The sequence below is a fragment of the Galleria mellonella genome, unplaced genomic scaffold (assembly GCF_026898425.1).
Source record: "Galleria mellonella isolate WM207_F2 unplaced genomic scaffold, CSIRO_AGI_GalMel_v1 utg35, whole genome shotgun sequence".
Classification (NCBI taxonomy): Eukaryota; Metazoa; Arthropoda; class Insecta; order Lepidoptera; family Pyralidae; genus Galleria; species Galleria mellonella.
The window spans coordinates 5,986,127-6,006,970 of record NW_026442082.1 but is presented as its reverse complement, the minus strand read 5'-3'; the positions used below and the strand labels follow the sequence as shown (position 1 = coordinate 6,006,970).

General features: G+C 37.1%; 1 protein-coding gene across 2 annotated transcripts in view; it reads left to right on the top strand.

Moving 5' to 3' along the window:
• Positions 1-20,844, top strand: part of LOC113519588 (octopamine receptor Oamb) — a 206,433-nt gene that overhangs the window by 168,766 nt on the left and 16,823 nt on the right. For both annotated transcript variants that reach the window (XM_052896906.1, XM_052896905.1), the window contains exons 5-6: positions 19,395-19,631; positions 20,266-20,476. In XM_052896906.1, the coding sequence (XP_052752866.1) occupies positions 19,395-19,631; positions 20,266-20,476 (448 nt within the window). The remainder of the gene's footprint in view (positions 1-19,394; positions 19,632-20,265; positions 20,477-20,844) is intronic.

The following is a 20,844-nucleotide window of genomic DNA, read 5'->3' as shown; positions in this document are numbered from 1 at the left end:
CACACATTTAATTTAGATGACAATACAATATAATAAAATCAATAACATTATAAATCTAAGATGGCCGCCGATACAAAATGGCGCAAAACATATTTTTCCTTAACCCAAGCAATATGGGTATCAAATGAAAGGGCTACACTAGTAAAACACGATGATTATGTCAAAATTTAAAATTCAAGATGGACGCCGTTCCAATATGGCGGACTAGGTACATATTTTTCCACAACCACCACAATATGGGTATCAAATTATAGGACTACACTGAGACACCCAGACACTAGACACTCAGACGCTAGACACTCGACACTCGACACTCGACACTTGACACTCGACACTCGACACTCGACACTCGACACTCGACACTCGACACTCGACACTCGACACTCAGACACTAGAGACACTCAGACATCCAGACACTAGACACTCAGACACTAGACACTTGGATACAAGACACTCAGACACTAGACTCTCAGACACTTGACTCTCAGACACCCAGACACTAGACACTCAGACACTAGACATTCGAAACTCGACACTCGACACTTGACACTCGACACTCGACACTCGACACTCGACACTCGACACTCGACACTCGACACTCGACACTCGACAGTCGACACTCGACACTCGACACTCGACACTTAGACACTAGACACTCAGACACCCAGACACTAGACACTCAGACACTAGACACTTGGATACAAGACACTCAGACACTAGACTCTCAGACAATTGACACTCAGACACCGAGACCTTAGACACTCAGACACTAGACACTCGACACTCGACACTTTTCAGACACTTGACACTCAGACACCCAGACACTATAATAAGTATATATATATATATATATATATATATATATATATAGGTATATATATATAATAGGTATATATATATAATAGGTTAAAACGTGCCGAGGACTGTATGGCATTAGGGTGGATAAAAATGTAATGTCGTAAGCGCTTCCCCCTCAAGATTGGGCGCATCTTGTTGTATATTAAGCCTTGCCCCTTTACTGGACTGCGGGGGGGGGGGGGGTCGACCATCAAAATGCCCCTTAATCGTGGGAACAACATGGTAACAATAAACAAAAAATACCAACAAATATAAATAAGACTGGAGGCTTACCATAAGTACTGTTGCGGTCCAACATTGACGTTACAAAAGGATTGGTAAATGACGCTATAGACCACATTACAGAAATTTTTTGGCCTCAGTTCCGTCGAACCCAAATGTACGAAACAGATTAATCATCAGTTTTAATTGACTTTGGCACAGACGGCATGCACGTTATTTACCCTAAAGCCATACAGTTTCCAGCAAAATTCAATTATGGTACGGCTGAAAAAAGGATGTTGCCCTTAGTTTTGTCATGAGCATTCACCGTCCATAAAATGCAGGGCAGCACCGTCGACCATGCAGTAGTATATTTGGGCTCAAAATGGTTTGAGGAAGGACAATCAAAGCATACGTGGCTCTAAGTCGATCAAGTCTCTGGAAGGGCTATGTATTGAGGAATTAGATTGTACTAAATTATCAGGTAAGAAACCATGTAATAATGATGCACTGAACGAATTAAATAGAATGAGGAATATTCGGTAAACAATTTCACTAAATACTAAAAACAAGAAAATAAAAATCGGTAAAAAAACTTTTAAGTTAAACGGTTTTATTTTATGTGCACTGAAAACTACAAAATAAATAAATAGTTACTTACCTATCAACCTACGTAGGTGATCTCGGTCATTAATATCTCTGATGGTAGTGGTTGTCATAACATGAACCATGTCAGCGGCCGAAAGGCAGTTCATGAGAGAACACTAACACCAGGGTTTGCTTGGTAGGTAAACTAAGCAGCCCACACTATAACAAGTAGGTATTTTGACCTTCTAGTTCAGAAATATTTTAGTACTAGGCAGAATAGCTTTTAGGCATATTAGACTAAAATAAAAACGTGGGGCCCCTCTGAAATCATACCTATAGCAGAGCATATCTTATACTTTGGTAGATCATGAGCTCGGCGTTCGCTGGTGAAGCCGTAACGGCTGGTTATTGATGGTCAAAACCTCCAGTTACGATTATAGTAAGTCGATTCAGCGGACTCTGGACTCCGGAGCTATGAGGTTTCGGATGCGACCGGGATAAACCGCTAGGATGATGATGATGACGATTATAATAAGTCGATGCAATCCACATTTAAAACAATTAGTATAGTAAAAAGTAATACAGAAATAGTTAATGGGCCCCACGTTTTTATTTTAGTCTAATATGCCTAAAAGCTATTCTGCCTAGTACTAAAATATTTCTGAACTAGAAGGTCAAAATAGCTACTTGTTATAGTGTGGGCTGCTTAGTTTACCTACCAAGCAAACCCTGGTGTTAGTGTTCTCTCATGAACTGCCTTTCGGCCGCTGACATGGTTCATGTTATGACAACCACTACCATCAGAGCTATATTAATGACCGAGATCACCTACGTAGGTTGATAGGTAAGTAACTATTTATTTATTTTGTAGTTTTCAGTGCACATAAAATAAAACCGTTTAACTTAAAAGTTTTTTTACCGATTTTTATTTACAACACAGGTAGCAAACGAGCATGCGGCTCACCTGATGGTAAGTGACTACCGCCGCCCATGATCACCCACAACACTAACGGCATTGCAGATGTGCTGCCGGCCTTTTAAAAAGGAATATGCTCTTTTCTTGAAGGTTATGATGTATTACTATATGGATTATCTACTGTGAACGCAAATAATTTGCATAGCTTTACTTAGCTCACCTAACTCTAAGCTCAGCTAAACTAAACTAAGTTTCAATTAGCGTAGCTGTCAATATGGCTTGCGCTTTACACATATGATCCGGAGTTCTTTATAACGGTGCGTAGGTGGAAATCCTTTCAAGCCATTTGGTTGCCAACCAATTTGTTTAGAAGGCGTGTGTATGAAATGTAATCGATAGGTAGCGCTGCAGTTTAATTTCCTTCATACAATACAAAAGCCCTACGGGTGTAAAACAACTGATATCATACGCTTTGTAAATATTAAAGTTTATAATTGAAAATCGGATAAAGGCAGGTAGATTTTGCTCCGCCAAAAACAGAAACCACGATTACGAAATTAATTAACAACTAATAATAATCTGACTACTCTGTGCCGTGTGGTCCCGGCGTAGAATGGGCCACCTCTACCTTTCCCGTGGACGTCGTAAGTGGCGACTAAGAGATTTTAATGATAAACACATGGGCAGTGCCCATTTTAACTATAAAAGTGTACCATTTAACAGCAAATAAATGAATCTTATTATAATCATTACCAATAGTCTAAATACAATTGCCAATCCACTAGCCAATCGTGGCAACTACTAGCAAAACCCACAAGGGAGAGGCTTTTGTGGCCATTTATGGCGGATATGTTGATGACGATGAATATTCGACTGATCAATGTACCGTGTGGTCCCGGCGTAGAATGGGGCACCCTTTCCTTTACCGTAGGCGTCGTAAGAGGTGACTAAGAGATTTTAGTGGTCCAACTAGTAAAATGGTGCAAGTGGTAGCCAACAGCCTAAAGGCGGTTGCCAATCCGCCAGTCAAGTGTTTTTTTTTTATACAACTTAGAATGGCAAGCAAGCTGACTGCCCACCTGATGGAAAGTGGTAACCGTCGCCTATAGACATGAACAGTACCATGGACATAACAGAGTATACTGTTTCGCCCATGAAATCCACCATGCGATTGCCATTCCTGAGGACTCAGGTGTTATTCCTCTGTACCCAGTAAATTCACGAATACCCCACCCTTTTATTTTAGTCAAACCGAAACACAGCCATGCAAACACAACTGCTTCACGGTTGAAACACGAAAGTGTGACAACTTCTAGCTAAAGCTCTATTATGAAGGAGGCCTATGTTCAGCAGTGGACCTTTAAAAGCTGATATGAAGATGACGAATGTCCAATGTAAATAAACAGACACTTTTAAGGTACTGAATGTCCAGGCAATTTTACTAAATTCAAATAGATATTTGTAATAATATAATATCTATTTTGTATATCTATACTTATAATAAATCTGTAGAGAGATCAATTCTGTACATGAAATATATTTCCAAAATAACTATCAGCGGGTGATTAGTGATCGATACTGATGGCAAAAATGCAATCAGTAAAATTTTTGTCTGTCTGTCTGTATGTTCGTTATAGAAACAAAAACTATTTGAGGGATTTTAATGAAACTTGGTACAATTATTCTTCATTCTCCTAGGCAGATTATAGTATACTTTTCATCACGCTACGATCAATAGGAGCAGAGCAGTGAAGGGCAGGTGGATTGGCAACCACCGTTTGGCTTTTGATCATGTTTTAAGAGGGACACTGCTGCCCATCCCCCCTCTCCCACCTCTTACGACACCCACAGGAAAAGAATGGGTGGTTTATTCTATGCCGGCCCTACACGGCCTTACACCTTAGTCCTTAGGAATGGCAATGCACAAGGCATACTGTGGGTGTCACAGTACACTCTGTTATTACCATGATACTTTTTTTTGTTGGGTGAAAATGGAATGGTAACCCCATCCGCGCTGTTGGTATACACCGGCGAGGCACCAGTGAAGGATGATAGGTGAGGATGAAGCAGGTCAGTTAGCCCATCGTGACGAATTCAACAAGAATTGTTCACGATGATTTCCTTGTTCTTAGGAACCACGTGGAGGTCGACCTAATAGGGCATATTGCTAACAATAGGACTGTCAAATTCTATTGCTAACAACCCCTTTCCCCCCATTTCCATGGTACTGTCCATATCTATAGACGACGGTCAACACTTACCATCAGGTAGACTGCCAGCTTGCCATAAAAAACACGTACAACGTCAGGGATAAAGACTAGTGTAAATACACAGTTGTAGCAACTGTGGAGCGCGGATTACATTTTCTCATTCAAGTCACGTGCAATAAAAAGATATTGGCGTCACGTCTAGGTAAACTTTCTTTAAGATAGCCGCGGCAGTCCACAGGGTAGGCTGTTTGAGATTTAACTTCGCCACCAATTGGGCCTTTGCATTTTTATGTTTCCCAAGTCTTTTATTTCCATTTATTTCATTCCAAATTTGATTTATAATACTTGCGTATTGTACTGGTATTGTAGAAAGTTAAACGTAATAAACGTATTCTAGAATAACGAAATTTATAAGACAAATTAAAAATCAAGTTAGTCTTAAACTAAATATCTGTATTTATTTATTTAAACTTTAATACATAGTGAAACCACGTATATATGGCTTAACACCGGGCGGTAGGGGGGAAAGGGATTATTGGCAATGGAGCTTGACAGCCCCATTGCTACCAATATGCCCTATTAAGTCGACCTCCACTTGGTTCCTCCTGGAAACCATCGTGAACAATTCTTGTTGAACTCGTCACGATGGGCTAACTGACCTGCTTCATCCTCACCTATCATCCTTCACTGGTGATAGCGCGGGTGGGGTTACTATTCCATTATCACCAATTAAAAAAAACACCGGACGGTGTTCTCTACAAATCAGCTATTGCGCAAACTGAGGAAAAAGTATGCATCATTGAGTTAAGGAAATATAAAAAGTGACACTTAATATAAACATATATTATAAACATAATTAGACTAATAGAAACACACACATAATATATTTAACAAATAAATATATATATACATACATAAATATTACGATAACAATTAACACGTAATCACAGAGGTGGTTTACCACACCAGTGGAGTTTTACCAGAGGGAGACTTTGTACAAAAGTCGTTTGCTTGGTCACCTCTATCCCATTCGTGTTTCTACCGTGAAGCAGTTGAGTTTGCATGGCCGTGTTCGGGTTTGAAGGGTGGGATATGGCGTGAATTTACAGGGTACAGAGGAATAACACCTGAGTCCTCAGGAATGGCAACGCATGCGGGGTATCATGGGCGAAACTATATAGGTACTCTGTTATGTCCATGGTACTGCACTGTCTATAGGCGACGGTTACCACTTTCCATCAGGTGGGCTGAGCTTGTTTGCCATTGTAAGTTGTATAAAAAAAAATATGTACTAATGAATAAATAAATAAATTAAATAATATAACAGTGGTAGCATACGAAGATTAAAAGTTTCACAGTAATCTGAACACGTAACAAACGAGCGTGAGACATCACACGATCCGTCAGCCGGTCACCATTCGTCAAGATTAGTTCGCGTCAGGCATTCTTCATCAAGAAATTCTGCCACCTATGTGGGCATTAAGGCTTTGATATATAGATACTGTTTTTTAGCAACATTTTCAATTCATATGAATATTTTTACGCGCCTAAACTTTTTTTTTGATGAGTGAAAATTAAGTAACCCTGCCTTTTTTTATAACCTCTGGAAAATGCTTTATAACCCATACACCTTGTGGGAGGTGAATGGGTACTGTGGGAATCCCCCCGTAAGGTGGGAGTGTACCCACCAAAAACCAGACGATATACCCTCGAGGTGCCATATGTCGGAGACATAGGTTCGCTTTCGCACTCACCACATCTCCGACGGCAGCGACCCGCCCCCTGATGGTAAGAGCAGGTCTCCTCTCTCAAGATAGGGTGGATGGCGTGCTCACACTACCACTCGGGGGATGCGCCCGTATATTAATTAGCACATCCCCCAAGGATGGTAACCCCGCCTGCGTTAACGGGATATGCTGGCGGAGCACCAGTGAAGGGTGATAGATGAGAATGAAAACAGGCCAGTTAGCCTATCATGATGAATTCATCAGGAATTAACCATGATAGTTTCCAGGGAGAACCGCGAGGAGGTTGGCTTGGTTGGGTATATTGCTAGCAATAGGATTCTCAGTCTCCATTACTAACAATCCCTTTCCCCCCGCGGTACCGATGTTACCCATGTCTACTTGTAACATTGAAAAAAGCACGTTATAGTAATTTTTTTATTTTGTATTGTTAAAACATATAAATGCACTATCCAGGGAGTAGGGATTGTTAGTAATGGGGATTAGCAAATACCATTGCTAGCAATAAACCTTATCAGGTCGACCTCCACACGGTTCCCCTGGAAACCATCTTGGTTGGTTTATCGTTGAATTTGTCACGATGGACTAACTGACCTGCTTCATCATCATCTATCATCCTTCACTGGTGCCCCACCAGTGTATACCAATAGCGCAGGTAAGGCTACCATTCCATTATCATCCATTAACAAAAAATACACTATTCGGTAGCATGTAATTTTAGACATAGTACATTTTAATAAATATATGTGAATTCATATATAGATCAGCAGAGATATCAAAGAGTAAGTTTGAGTTTCTTGCGAGCTCTTCTCAACACATAACAACTTTCAGAACCGAAGTTGCAGTAGATTAAAAAAATGATTTAAAAGTGCTTGTAAATAAATCTTTTTGAATAAAGATAATTTGAATTTGAATTAACGCGACGCGATTACAGGTAAATATCTATACTAGAATATATATACTAAATATGTATATCGGTAGGTATCTCCATACCTTATACATTTTAGATTTTTATTGCCGACGTTTCTATTACTATTTACTTGTAATTATGACGCTTTAAGTCCCTATAGTGTATTTAAATTAAAGGTTTTTTATTTAAAAATAAAAAAATAATCGGTCAAATTTGCTAAGTATATTTTAATATTTTTTTTTTATATTTGAAGCTCCATCTATATCTATATAATCTTATGTTATGCGATTACGTACAAAAGTTTTACAATCAATAAAGTTTACTGCCGTATTGTGGTCCCTTTTTAATTTCGTCGCGTTCGAATAAGCTGTACTTTTGCTGAGTAAAATTCTTTTCGTCGTATACGAAGTTTTATATTCGATACTCGATTCCGCGTTCTCAATTCGAATATTTTAAACGTATGTGTGAAGAGAAATCGTAGTTCAATTTTACCACTTTTGCATTTGACATTTTATTCCGCGTTCTAAATTCAAATATTCAAAATCTATCCTAAGAACAAGGAATTGCATAGAAGGAATGATAAAATAAAAACTGTAAATCGTATGGTTTCCTCCTTTCTTCTTATGCAAATATAATTAGTAAAAAGAGGACGAAAGATACACTGTCAGTTACTATTTTCCTCAATTCATAGCAGGCTAGTGTATAGATAATGTGTATATAAAATTTTTCTTCGTAGTGATATGTCAATTATTTGTCAATGACAAATTTTACATTACTAAATTATATATTCGACACAGTTTATGTAGAAAGTATGCAAGCAGGTTATAACTGAATTTGGTAGGGTTATACGGCCGTATAACATTTTCTATACACTGGCCTGCTATGAATTGACAATTATATTACTCCTTCTATGTAATTAATTCCTTGTTCTTAGCATCTATCTATGATATCTTGCTCTTCATCGGTGCATTCTATTCGACAAAAGACAGAAACTAGTCAAAATTAAAGTTGTATAATATCTTTTAGCTATATTTTTTTATTTATTCAATGCCAACCAACCTCTAATATCTAACTGGTACTATTTGGAACCCAATAATACATATTACAATACAAATCAGAATAAAAATGATCCTTCTTTCAAAATACCTCCAAGTTCTGTCAGTACCTATCTGGTAGGTTATCAAGCGAGTGATTACCGTTTCAATAAGCAATCTGCTAAAAGCAGCTATAAATCACGGATACCGTGTTATTTCTAGAGCGAGTCTCTCGTTCGTTAACCTAGAAATAAGTAAGAGACAGATCCAGCGAGATTACAGGATACAAACCCAGCCTGAATCCGATGTTGGTTTAAAAATAAATTATTTTATACATAAACCAACTATACTGCCTTTTGTCCGCGACCTCGTATGCGTGTATTTGAAATGAAATACACGCCAAATTTAAAGTTTGACCTTCACAATTATTAAAAATTCTAAAAAAAATTAATTTCTTTTCTGTTCTCTATATTTTCTTTGTTCTTCTGCATTCAGATAAATTTTCCTGAATTACGAGTAAGTCTCGTTTACAGACATCGTTTTGCCATTCTAAGTTGCATAAAAAACTTCGATATGATGAACTATATATAGGAGTTTTTACTTACACTTACCATCAGGCGAGCCGCATGCTCGTTTGCCCCCTGTGTTGTAAAAAAATATAGGAGAGATGCGTTAGAATAATTGCAACTATAGATATAATGAGTGAATAGAGAAAAAATACGTTTATACCTTTTGTCTGGAGTCCGATTGAACTGAACGGTAACAATATGCGGATACAATAAAATTCTATCGGAAATCGTCCATTGAGGCGATAGTATTTTTTCCCCATTGATTTCGATTTAGTATTCAAGCGATAGTGTATTGGAAATAAAACTTGTCGACGATGTTCCAAATACTATACTTATTTTTATTTATGTATTTATTTATTTTAGACAACTTGGGTCCATTTTTGTTGGTAAATGTATTTAAAAACTATGTTAATACTTAATCACTAATAATGATCTAGTCCTCGAGTCAAGCATTCGCACGAGAGGACTGTTTAGTTCTGAATTACATTGAAAATACTCTCTCTAGTACAATAATTGCTAATGCAATACCAAAAAGGCAAATCTGAAGTGAGACTGAGCAGGGCATGGGTTAAAAAAAAATATGGAGACTTTGTACAAAAGTCGATTGCTTTGGTAACTCTGTCCCATTCGTGTTTCAACCGTGAAGCAGTTGTGTTTGTATGGCTGTGTTTCGGTTTGAAGGGTGGGATATGGCGTGAATTTTTAGGGTACAGAGGAATAACACCCGAGTCCTATGGAATGGCAACGCATGGGGAGTATCATGGGCGAAACAGTATATTCTGTTATGTCCACGGTACTGCTCATGTCTATAGGCGACGGTTACCACTTTCCATCAGATGGGCCGTCAGCTTGTTTGCTATTCTAAGTTATAAAAAAAAAATTACTTAAATAAGAATTATTCTTAATCTATTTCCAAATAACTTGATAAATGTTCAAAACGAAAATCTTGATTCCTTACTGCACTGCATAAGCCTACTTAGCCAAAAAAATTACATCTACAGATTCATTGACCTACACATAATAGATGGAGCGTAACGATTGACGTAAATCTGGTACACGTGTAGAGAGAGAAATAATAACAGTCGCGCCGGTCACACGCAAGGGATATTGCAGTGTTAAGGCACAATCAAACAGCTGCGTCATTTATGTTTTGTTACGCAAAGAAACAGTGACTTCAAACGTGACCAGGGGTTGACATGAAAGCGAACGCAATAGATTGGTAAAAAAAAAAAAACAAAATATGTTTAGTATTATTGAAGATCGTGTTTCTGTCGTGAATCAGTTGTGTTTGTATGCCTGTGTTTCGGTTTGAAGGGTGGGATATGACAGTGAATTTACAGGGTACGGAGGAATAACACCTGAGTCCTCAGGAATGGCAACGCATGGGGGATATCATGGGCGAAACAGTATACTCTATTATGTCCATGGTACTGCACATGTCTATAGGCGACGGTTATCACTTTCCATCAGGTAAGTCGTTAGATTGTTTGCCATTCTAAGTTGTTAAAAAAAAACTCTTAAATATGATTGCGTAACAAACATCTAAAATTACAGTCCTAAGTTTAATTGTTAAGTTTCTACTGTTACTTATTGCTTTAATCACCAATAAAACAATTTAATTCCTAATTATAATAATTCGTTTAAATTTTCAATAAGAATTGTACCATAAATTGATTTTGTACATTTTCTCTTCACAACAGACAGTAATATTATATATACATATACGTATATATATATATATATATATATATATATATATATATTAACTGTTCAATAAGAATTGTACCATAAATTGATTTTGTACAATTTCTCTTCACAACAGACAGTAATATTATATAATAACTTAATCATCATCATTATATCAGCTTTTAACCGTCAACTGCAGCTTCCCCCTTAAGGGATTTTGCCAGAGTTGCTCTTGGAAGGGATTTAGCAACTGCATTTAAGTTTTAGACTCGCGCTCTCTTAGTCGCCTCTTACGACTCCCACGGGAAAGGAAGGGGTGGCCTATTCTATGCCGGGACCACACGGTCATTATTAACTAACGATATGGCATGCAAATATGGTATAAGACTATGAAAATAAGTATGAAAGACATTTTGGAAAAAATTAAAAAAAAAAAAAAAATGTTCATGCTCACTCTTTTACTTTATCCGATACTCTTTTACTTTATATTATTCTCAATTTTGTGTATAATATACTAGTTGCCACGCTTGGCATGCATGCGGATTGGCAACCGCAGTCCCTATTAAAATGCCAACAAAGTCGTTAGTATTTTAGTAGGAACGCTATTGCCCATGCATCCACCATTAGGTTCCTTTAGTTGCCTCTTATGACACCCACGAGAAAGGAAAAGGTGACTTGCTCCATACTGAGACCACACGGCGAGCATCACTTTTGCGTATTATTTGGAAAAACTGTGTATTAACAACTTTGTTTATAAAAATAAAAAATAAAAACATCCCTCAGCACTATAATTCCTAAGTTAGTTTCCAAAAAAAAAAATATAACGAGTATAACCTCGTTATACACATAATAAATGTATATTGTTGAATAATTTTTCTTCTATTAGTACCAGTTTGCTTGACCCTTAATACCCTTTTACGCAGTTCCGGCAACCCAAGATTAACCACGCACAAAAATCCACCTTTTGTAAGCTAACAATCGCGTTTTGATTGTTACTCCCCCATATATAATCGCGAGGGTGAAAATTGAACGCAAACATGCTCATAAAATGTAACTTATTAAGTTACATTATATGTTAGAACATATAGTTATATTATGCATAATATAGAGATTATATTGTTTTCTGTAATATTTAATTATATTTTACCAGACTTTGTACAAAAGTCGTTTGCTTGGGCACCTCTGTCTCATTCAAGTTTCAACCGTAAAGCAGTTGTGTTTGTATGGCTGTGTTTCGCTTTGAAGGGTGGGATATGGCGTGAATTTACAGGGTACAGAGGAATAACAACTGAGTCCTCTGGAATAGCAACGCATGGGGGGTATCATGGGTGAAACAGTATACTCTGTTATGTCCATGATACTGCTCATGTCTATAGGCGACGGTTACCAGTTTCCATCAGATGGGCCGTCAGCTTGTTTGCCATTCTAAGTTATATATAAAAAAAAATTACTAGAGAGAAAATATTACAAAAATCTACATAGTTATTACAGTGTAGCTCGTGTCTCTGCTGTTAATCAGTCGTGCTTGCATGGCTGTATTTCGGTTTGATGGATGAGACACGGCAGTGAAATTACAAGATATAAAAACATGACACCATAGTCCTCGGGAATGGTAATATATGAGAGGTATATATTATGGGTGTCAGTTGGTATTCTATGATGCCGTTTTCATGGTATTTTATAAGCTGTTTATGTCTTCAGGCAATAGTTACCACTTAATGTCAGGTGGTGGCATAATAAAACGCAAGAGTTTGTTTAAACGCGCTAACTTCTGGAACTATCAGTTGGAGTAGAAACAATCTTTTTGCATTTTATAGCTTATTTCTTGAGGAAGTTTCAAAACTATTAAACACCAGGATATGACTACAGGTGGAGCCTGTAGTAAGTTATATTCCTTGAGAAAAATTGTTCCGTAAAGATACTTTGTATTGAGAAGTAATACGAACTCGCCAGGACTTGTGGCGCAGAAACCAGGGTTTAAATGCAGGGCTGATCCATAAATTAAAAGTCGTTTAGCGAACGATGAAGAGAGCTGTGCTCGGAATTTCTCAAAGGGACACGATCCGGAACTAGATTAAAAATGGTTGTCTTCTTCTTTTCATTTAAGAGTTTCCTCTTGTCGACGCAACTAATACATGCATCTTCCATTCCATTAGTTGCTACTTATGTGATTATAGTGCAGTAGTTTCCCATCTTGCTTTCTGCACCGCAGTTCAAAGACCGAAATTTCGCCCTCTGATCGCTGACTAGAAGCCCTTCCAGAAGTCTCTTCTTCGGCCTTCTAGCAGTATTGATATGGCTGCTGTGAATGCTTGTCATAGCTCTCAAAATCTGTCAGCAGAAGTGGCAATAGGTCGGTCATATTTATCGAGTTAGCAGTAATAGATGGTGAAGAAAAATCTTGGCACTATCTTAGTAGATACTCGTAGATCTTGGAACCGCGTACTAGACGACAGTGGAAGACATTGTGGAAATCCGATATCCAGCAGTGGACAAATACAAGCTGAAATTGTCATAAAATTCAAAATTCAAAAATCATTTATTCATGTAGGACATTTTAGCCGCTTATGAAGGTCAAATTTTTACATTATAATTTTATATTTACCCTACCGTCCAGTTCGGTATATAGATCCAATTGAGAAGAACTGGCAAGAAACTCAATTGAATTACTTTTTTTTTTTAAAGCCAGTTTATTTACAATGTATATTTATATAGGTGTCTATGTCTAACATTAAATGAAAATTCAGTGCATGAACAACTATTGCCATGCACACTCGTCATTCAAGTAATCGTTTAGTGAGTAATAGGCTTTGCTCAGTAAATATGATTTAACAGATGTTTTGAATTTATTTAAGGGTAATTCCAACATATCCTTTGGTATCTTATTGTAAATTTTTATACCTATTCCCATAAAAGACCTATTAACTTTTTCTAAACGATACTTGGGGACAGCAAGTTTGTCTTTAAATCTAGTATTAATATTATGAATATTGCTGTTTTTTGGAAATAAGTCAAGATTTTTATGAACATATAGAATATTTGAATATTTGAATTTTGAATGGGCGGCGGTAGTCACTTACCATCAGGTGAGCCGCATGCTCGTTTGCCCCCTGTGTTGTAAAAAAAAAAAAAAAAAAAAAAATATAAATTGAGAAGCAACGGTGAGAATATTTGCCTCTTTGAATTTCTCTCTTAATGAGTCACGACTCTTCATACAGTAGATCGCTCGAACGGCACGTTTTTGTAATATGAATATATTCTTAATATCTGCCGCTTTTCCCCATAGTAATATTCCATAAGAGAGTAAACTATGAAAATAACTAAAATAGACTAATCTAGCAGTATCAGTATCAGTGTACTGTCTAACTTTACGCACGGCAAAAGCTGCTGAACTTAGTTTCGCTGCAAGGCTTTGAATTTGTGCACCCCATTGTGTTTTATTATCTAGTGTGATTCCTAGAAAGACAGTAGATTCTATAAATTCGAGAGATTCGTCATTTAATTTAATATTGTTATTAGTATTAAAACTTTTAGATAGAGAGAAATTTACACATTTTGTTTTTTTAGCGTTTAACATAAGATTGTTAGTTGTAAACCAGTGCAGGAGACGCCGCAAAGCACTATTTACATCGTCATAATTATTAGTCATTCTATTAACTTTAAAAATCAATGAAGTATCGTCTGCAAACAATACTATGCCGCATCTATCCTGCATGGCATATGGGAGATCATTAATGTAAACTAGGAATAAAAATGGACCGAGAATAGATCCTTGAGGTACACCCATTTGCACAAGTGACCCGTCAGACGTAGCGTTGCTAATCTTCACTTTCTGTATTCTATCAGATAGATAAGATTTTATTAAATTTAAAGCATTGTCTTTGACGCCATAAAAAGCAAGTTTTTTTAGCAATGTATTATGATCAACGCAATCAAAAGCCTTAGAAAGGTCACAAAAAACACCTATCACATCCATTTTGGTTTCCCATGCAGCAAATACGTGTCTAAGTAACTCTGCACCTGCGTCTGTAGTTGAACGACCTTTGGAAAAACCGAATTGACTATTGTGGATTAAATTATTTAAATTGAAATAACTGACAAGTTGCATAAGGATTATTTTTTCAAAAATTTTACTGAGTGCTGGGAGTATGGATATAGGTCTATAATTTATTGGGTCACTCCTATCTCCAGATTTAAAAAGCGGTATGATTTTACTAATTTTCATTATGTTAGGAAATTTACCTTCATCTATACATTTATTGAAAATAAAAGCAAGAGAGGGCGCAATAATTTCCATTATACTATCCAGTATTTTAACAGATATACCCCATAGATCCTCTGTTTTTTTATTATTAAGTTGTTTGAATATTTTCATTATTTCTACTGATGATGTATGTCTAAAGTTAAATACAGCTGATGACTTGCTAACATTGTCTGTTAGTAAAGTTTCAGCAGCAGACGGGGAAGATTTTAGAGCCTGTGTCGTAATTAATGGAATATTAGTAAAATAAGATTCGAATGTATGCGCGACCTCTGTGTCGGAATTTACCAATTTGTTATTAATATTTAAAGCTATTTTGCTATTTTGAAAATTATCTTTTCCAGTTTCGCTATTTATGACTTTCCAAGTGGCTTTTATTTTATCTTTAGATTTAGTTATTATTTTACCTAAATAGAGAGACTTAGCTGTATGACAAACCTTTTTAAATATTTTCGAATAAGATTTTACATGTTCATGAAATAAGGGATCGGATATATAGCTTCGTTTTTCGTAAAGTTCGTAAAGATTAGCCCTAGACTTATAAATACCAAACGTGGCCCAGTCACAAAACTTTGATTTTACACTAGTTGAAAATGTTTTTGTTTTAAATTCACTGCTAGCTTCATGTTCAATTAAATTAAAAATATGTTCACATACAATGTCCGGGTCATATTGAGGTACTATGACACTAGATATTTTATGTTCAATTTTATTTTTAAAACGTGCCAAATTCTTTTGTGTTATTTGTCTGCATGTAATTGTTTGAGTCCCTTTGGATCCCTTAGTTTCAATTATAACTTTTTGTCCGTAATGATCAGATCCAAGACAGTCGAAATTCATTTTCACCTTTACTTCACAATTACAAAAAACATTATCTATACAAGTGGCAGAATTTCCTGCGACCCTAGTGGGTTCTAAAAAAAGATTGTGCAAATTAAATGATTTAAATAAGTTAATCAATCTTAAGCTTATTGAGCATTCCGATAATAAATCAACATTAAAATCGCCACATACAAATAATGTTTTATTCCTCCGTGCGACTCGTCTCAATGCTTCCTCCATAGCCAGTTCAAAAGAATCAAAACAAGCCGATGGCGGACGATAAACGCAAATTATTATACAAGTAACTAATTCTACGCAAGATAGTTCAATTGTTTGCTCAATAGAAATATTTACAATGTCTTGACGGTTTTTATATTCTACATCATTTTTTAAAATAATAATTGACCCGCCATGAATGGCATTGTTCCTAGCAAAAAAACTAGCTATATTATAATGTTCAAAAGGACAAATTATTTCATATTGTTTAAGCCAATGTTCTGTCAGACATAACACCCGTACATTGTTAGATTCTAAGAAAAGACTTAATTCTAATTCTTTGCTGGAGAAGCCACGAATATTTTGATGAATAATGACCATATCCTGTGGCTTAACCAATGTCGTAGATGTTAGTTTAAATTAAAACATGTCACATTATTAGTATAATTACTAATATTACTAATTAAACCCGTTATACTACTTATAATGGGATCATAAATGTTATACGCTAGTAAACTAGCAATAGTCTTTTTTTGTTTTTTAGGAAGATAAAAATTACCTCCCGTCATAATAATGACATTTAATTTTTTTTTATACAACTTAGAATGACAAACAAGCTAACGGCCCACCTGATGGAAAGTGCTAACCGTCGCTTATAGACATGAGCAGTACCATGGACATAACAGAGTGTACCGTTTCGCCCATGATACCCCCATGCGTTGCCATTCCTGAGGACTCAGGTGTTATTCCTCTGTACCCAGTAAATTCACGCCATATCCCACCCTTCAAACCGAAACACAGCCATGCAAACACAACTGCTTCACGGTAGAAACACGAATAGGACAGAGGTGCTCAAGCAATCAACTTTTGTACAAAGTCTTTCTCTGGTAAATCCGATATCCAGCAGTGGACAGATACAGGCTGAAATTATGATAATAATGACATTTTAATTTCATAAATTCTCGCTGAACTTCGTATAAATATACCCTTTCTCTTTTCACCCTACATATTATTTCATACCAAAATCCCAACGTGAGCCGACAATTCGTAAACTTTACAAGGAATATGCGGTGTGTGAAGTTAATTAATTACACTGCTAATAACAACGGTCCCTAATGAACTATTTCTAAGAAGTTTGAAGGGTCAACTTTTGTGAGCATCATTTATAATTAGATAAACCTAAACCCGACCCGTCAACATTAACTAACTATGAGAAGTTGATACTGACACTATATTTTCTCTACTTACACAAGCTGAAATCGAAACTGTTAGCTTATTTTTAAGGGAGTCTTCTATCGCTCCTTCCTTTCCCGTGGGTGTCGTAAGAGACGACTAAGGGAACTTATTATGATCGAGGGATGGGCAGCAGTGGCCCTGTTAAAACATCATAAAAAGCCTAACTGTAGTTGCCAGCCCACCTGCCAAACTTGGCAGCTGCTGGCAAAACCCCTCTTTATAGGGAAGGCTTATATTCAGCAGTGGACTTTTAACGGCCGATATGCTATGGTATATGGTATTCTATCAATAAAATTGACCATTTTTCTCAAAGAGAGATGAGTCAAAAAGTGTAAAAATACTTATGCATTCTATCCTTGAGTAGCAAGAAGGCTTTTTTTTGTGTTGTTTGTCGACCCATGTCTCGTTACAATATAATATCGATTGACGCTCTCTTATACGAATGTCAATAACTCCGAATACTTCGATTTGATGTAGTGTATAACGGCAGCACATGGAATTATGTAGGTACTAGTACCTGATCCTCTAGCTCAGGAAACGTTTACCAGAGGGAGACTTTGTACCAAAGTCGTTTGCTTGGCCACTTCTGTCCCATTCGTGTTTCTAGCGAGAAGCAGTTGTGTTTGCATGGCTGTGTTTCGGTTTGAAGAGTGGGATATAGCAGTGAATTTACAGGGTACAGAGGAATAACACCTGATTGCTCAGAAATTGCAACGCATAAGGGGTATCATGGGCGAAACAGTATACTCTGTTATGTCCATGGTACTGCTCATGTCTACAGGCGACGGTTACCACTTTCCATCAGGTGGGCTGTCAGCTTGTTTGCCATTCTTGTCAGTAGTTGCCACGATTGGCAAGCGGTTTGGCAGCCGCAGTGAGGCCTTGGTGATGTTTAAAGAGCCATTAATTTCCCTCAGTCGCCTTAAACGACACCCACACCATCTGTACGTCGTTAGAAATTTTCACATTTATTTTATTAGTAGGATAATGGAATTTTATTATTTTGTGTAACTTTGCTTTGAATATTGACCTACATAGATTCTGTAATCGCTTACAATATTAGATGAGAAAGTCAATATGTTGTGAGCGAAGAAAAAATAACTTCGTAACGCCCTTGAATGCAGGTTATTGTACCAATGGGAATTCTACCCTAATAATTCCAGTTTATCCCATAAACACCATTTAATTGACTTATCCTCGCTAGGGCCAGGCGAAATTTTGTGGTTTATTGGATTTTGATTGGATTTTATTGTTGTCGGTGAATGGTGTTTTTGTTGGTATATTTACGTGCGTAATGTCTGATGTTTGAGGCATTTTGTCGATTTAGTATGCTCGTAAACTTACTGTTCACATTTAAATAGTTTTAAAATATGTCATAATCATCATCACCATCATCTAAACCATTATTTGTCTACTGCTGAATATAGTTCTCCCCCATAGACTGCCATAAGGAATGATCCAGAGACACTTTATGAGGTAATAAATAAAAAAAAAAATACAACCGAATTGAATTCGGTTGAAAATAAAAAGACTTAAGTATGATTGAATGAAAACTCTTTATTGTTAGATAGATAGATAATTTATTTACATTACTTACAGCACAAAAATAACAATACAAACATACACATTGTTCCATTCAAAGTACCTCCTTTTTTTTATACAACTTAGAATGGCAAATAAGCTGACAGCCCACCTGATGGAAAGTGGACTTCTATATGATTTTGTAGGGGACTTATTATTTATTTATTTATTACATCCACTGGGTGAGCCTTACAATCTTCCAATACGCTCACCCAGGAAAGCATGAGTACAATGACATATACAAAGGAATATTACACAAAAATAACGAAAAATAATGTAAAAAGATTTAACTCAAACAAAAAACGTCTGAACACAAATACTCTGTGGTCACTCGACGAAACTCCAGCATGTTGGAGGCAAATACATCCAATTGCGTATACTGGCTCAAAATATCATTGAGTAGCTTCAATGCAAGAGATAGGGGAGCTTGCTTAGCGAACTCTGTTCTTCGTAATGGGACATCGAATAAGTGCCATCGATGTGCTCGCACGTAGTTACTGGGCGCTCCTATTGATATTGATTCCAGTACAGTTTGGTTACATTATATGGTTTTGTCCACAGATATGGATCTTTGGAGACGTGTGGTGCTCGGTGTGGTTAGCAGTAGACGTCTGGATGTGCACTGCCTCCATCCTGAACCTGTGCGCTATCTCACTGGACCGCTACGTGGCCGTCACAAGGCCAGTCAGCTATCCTAGCATCATGAGCAGGAAGAGAGCAAAAGCGCTGATCGCTGGACTGTGGGTGCTGTCATTCGTGATCTGCTTCCCACCGCTGGTCGGATGGAAGGATAAGAAGGTAAACTTGAAGGCTTCTTATAAATTTGTTTGAAAGAAAGAAAAACAAAGAATTTTAAATATTTTTTCAATGCAGGAAAGAAAGAAAGGATAGAAAAATATTTATTTGGTACCTAAACAAATTTTCGACAAGTTACTTTTTTTTATTTTCGATTAACGATTTCATTCGCATTATTATTATTATGTCAGTTGTTAACTGTCCACTGGTGGACATAAGCTTTCCCCATAAGGGGAGTTTTGCCAGTAGTTGCCACGCTTGGAAGGCTGGGTGGCAACCGCAGTTAGGCTTTTAGAGGTGTTTTTAAATGGGACGCTGCTGCCCATCCCTCGCCTCTTACGACACCCACGAGAAAGGTAGGGGTGGCCCATTCTATGGCGGGACACACACAGCGACGGGTAAAAGGCGACTAAGGGAACTTAACGGTCAAGGAATAGGCAGCAGCGTCCCTCTTAAAATACCACTGAAAGCCTAACTGCGATTTCCAAGCGTGGCAACTACTAGCAAAACTCCACTTATGGGGAAGACTTATGTCCAACAGTGGACAGTTAACGGCTGAAATTATGAAGCATAAAATTAAATCCTTTGATTTCTATCACATTCATAATTTATACTATCAGAGCCGTATTTCTTAAAGGCTGATGAAGCGGAAACTAAAGATGGCTGGTCTCCAAATCCACCGTGCCCCTGGACCTGCGAGCTGACCAACGACGCCGGCTACGTGGTGTACTCGGCCCTCGGCTCCTTCTACATTCCCATGTTCGTGATGCTGTTCTTCTACTGGAGGATATACAAGGCCGCAGTGAGGACTACGAAGGCCATCAACCAGGGCTTCAGAACTACAAAAGGTACTTTTTCATTTTGCGTTCGCTCCATGGGTAAAAATATAATGTATACAAGGTGGAATTGAAATCGTTAGCATGTGAAGAGAGTATTATATCATTGAAAGTGAACACTTTCATCAATTAAAAATGGCTTGAAAAACGACATAAAATTTTGATCCTCCCATACAAATGCGACTCGTCCAGCTGTTGTATGAGATTCGAAATTTTTTGTAGTATTTAAATTATTCATTCAAATTTCATTCATATTTTAATTTCTATAGTAAACATAGATTCTTAATTTTACGTGTTTTATGTATAGTGTGTGCATGTCTCTCTCTCTGTCTCTCTTACTTTGTGTGCGTGCGTGTGCACGTGCGTATGCATGTGCGTGT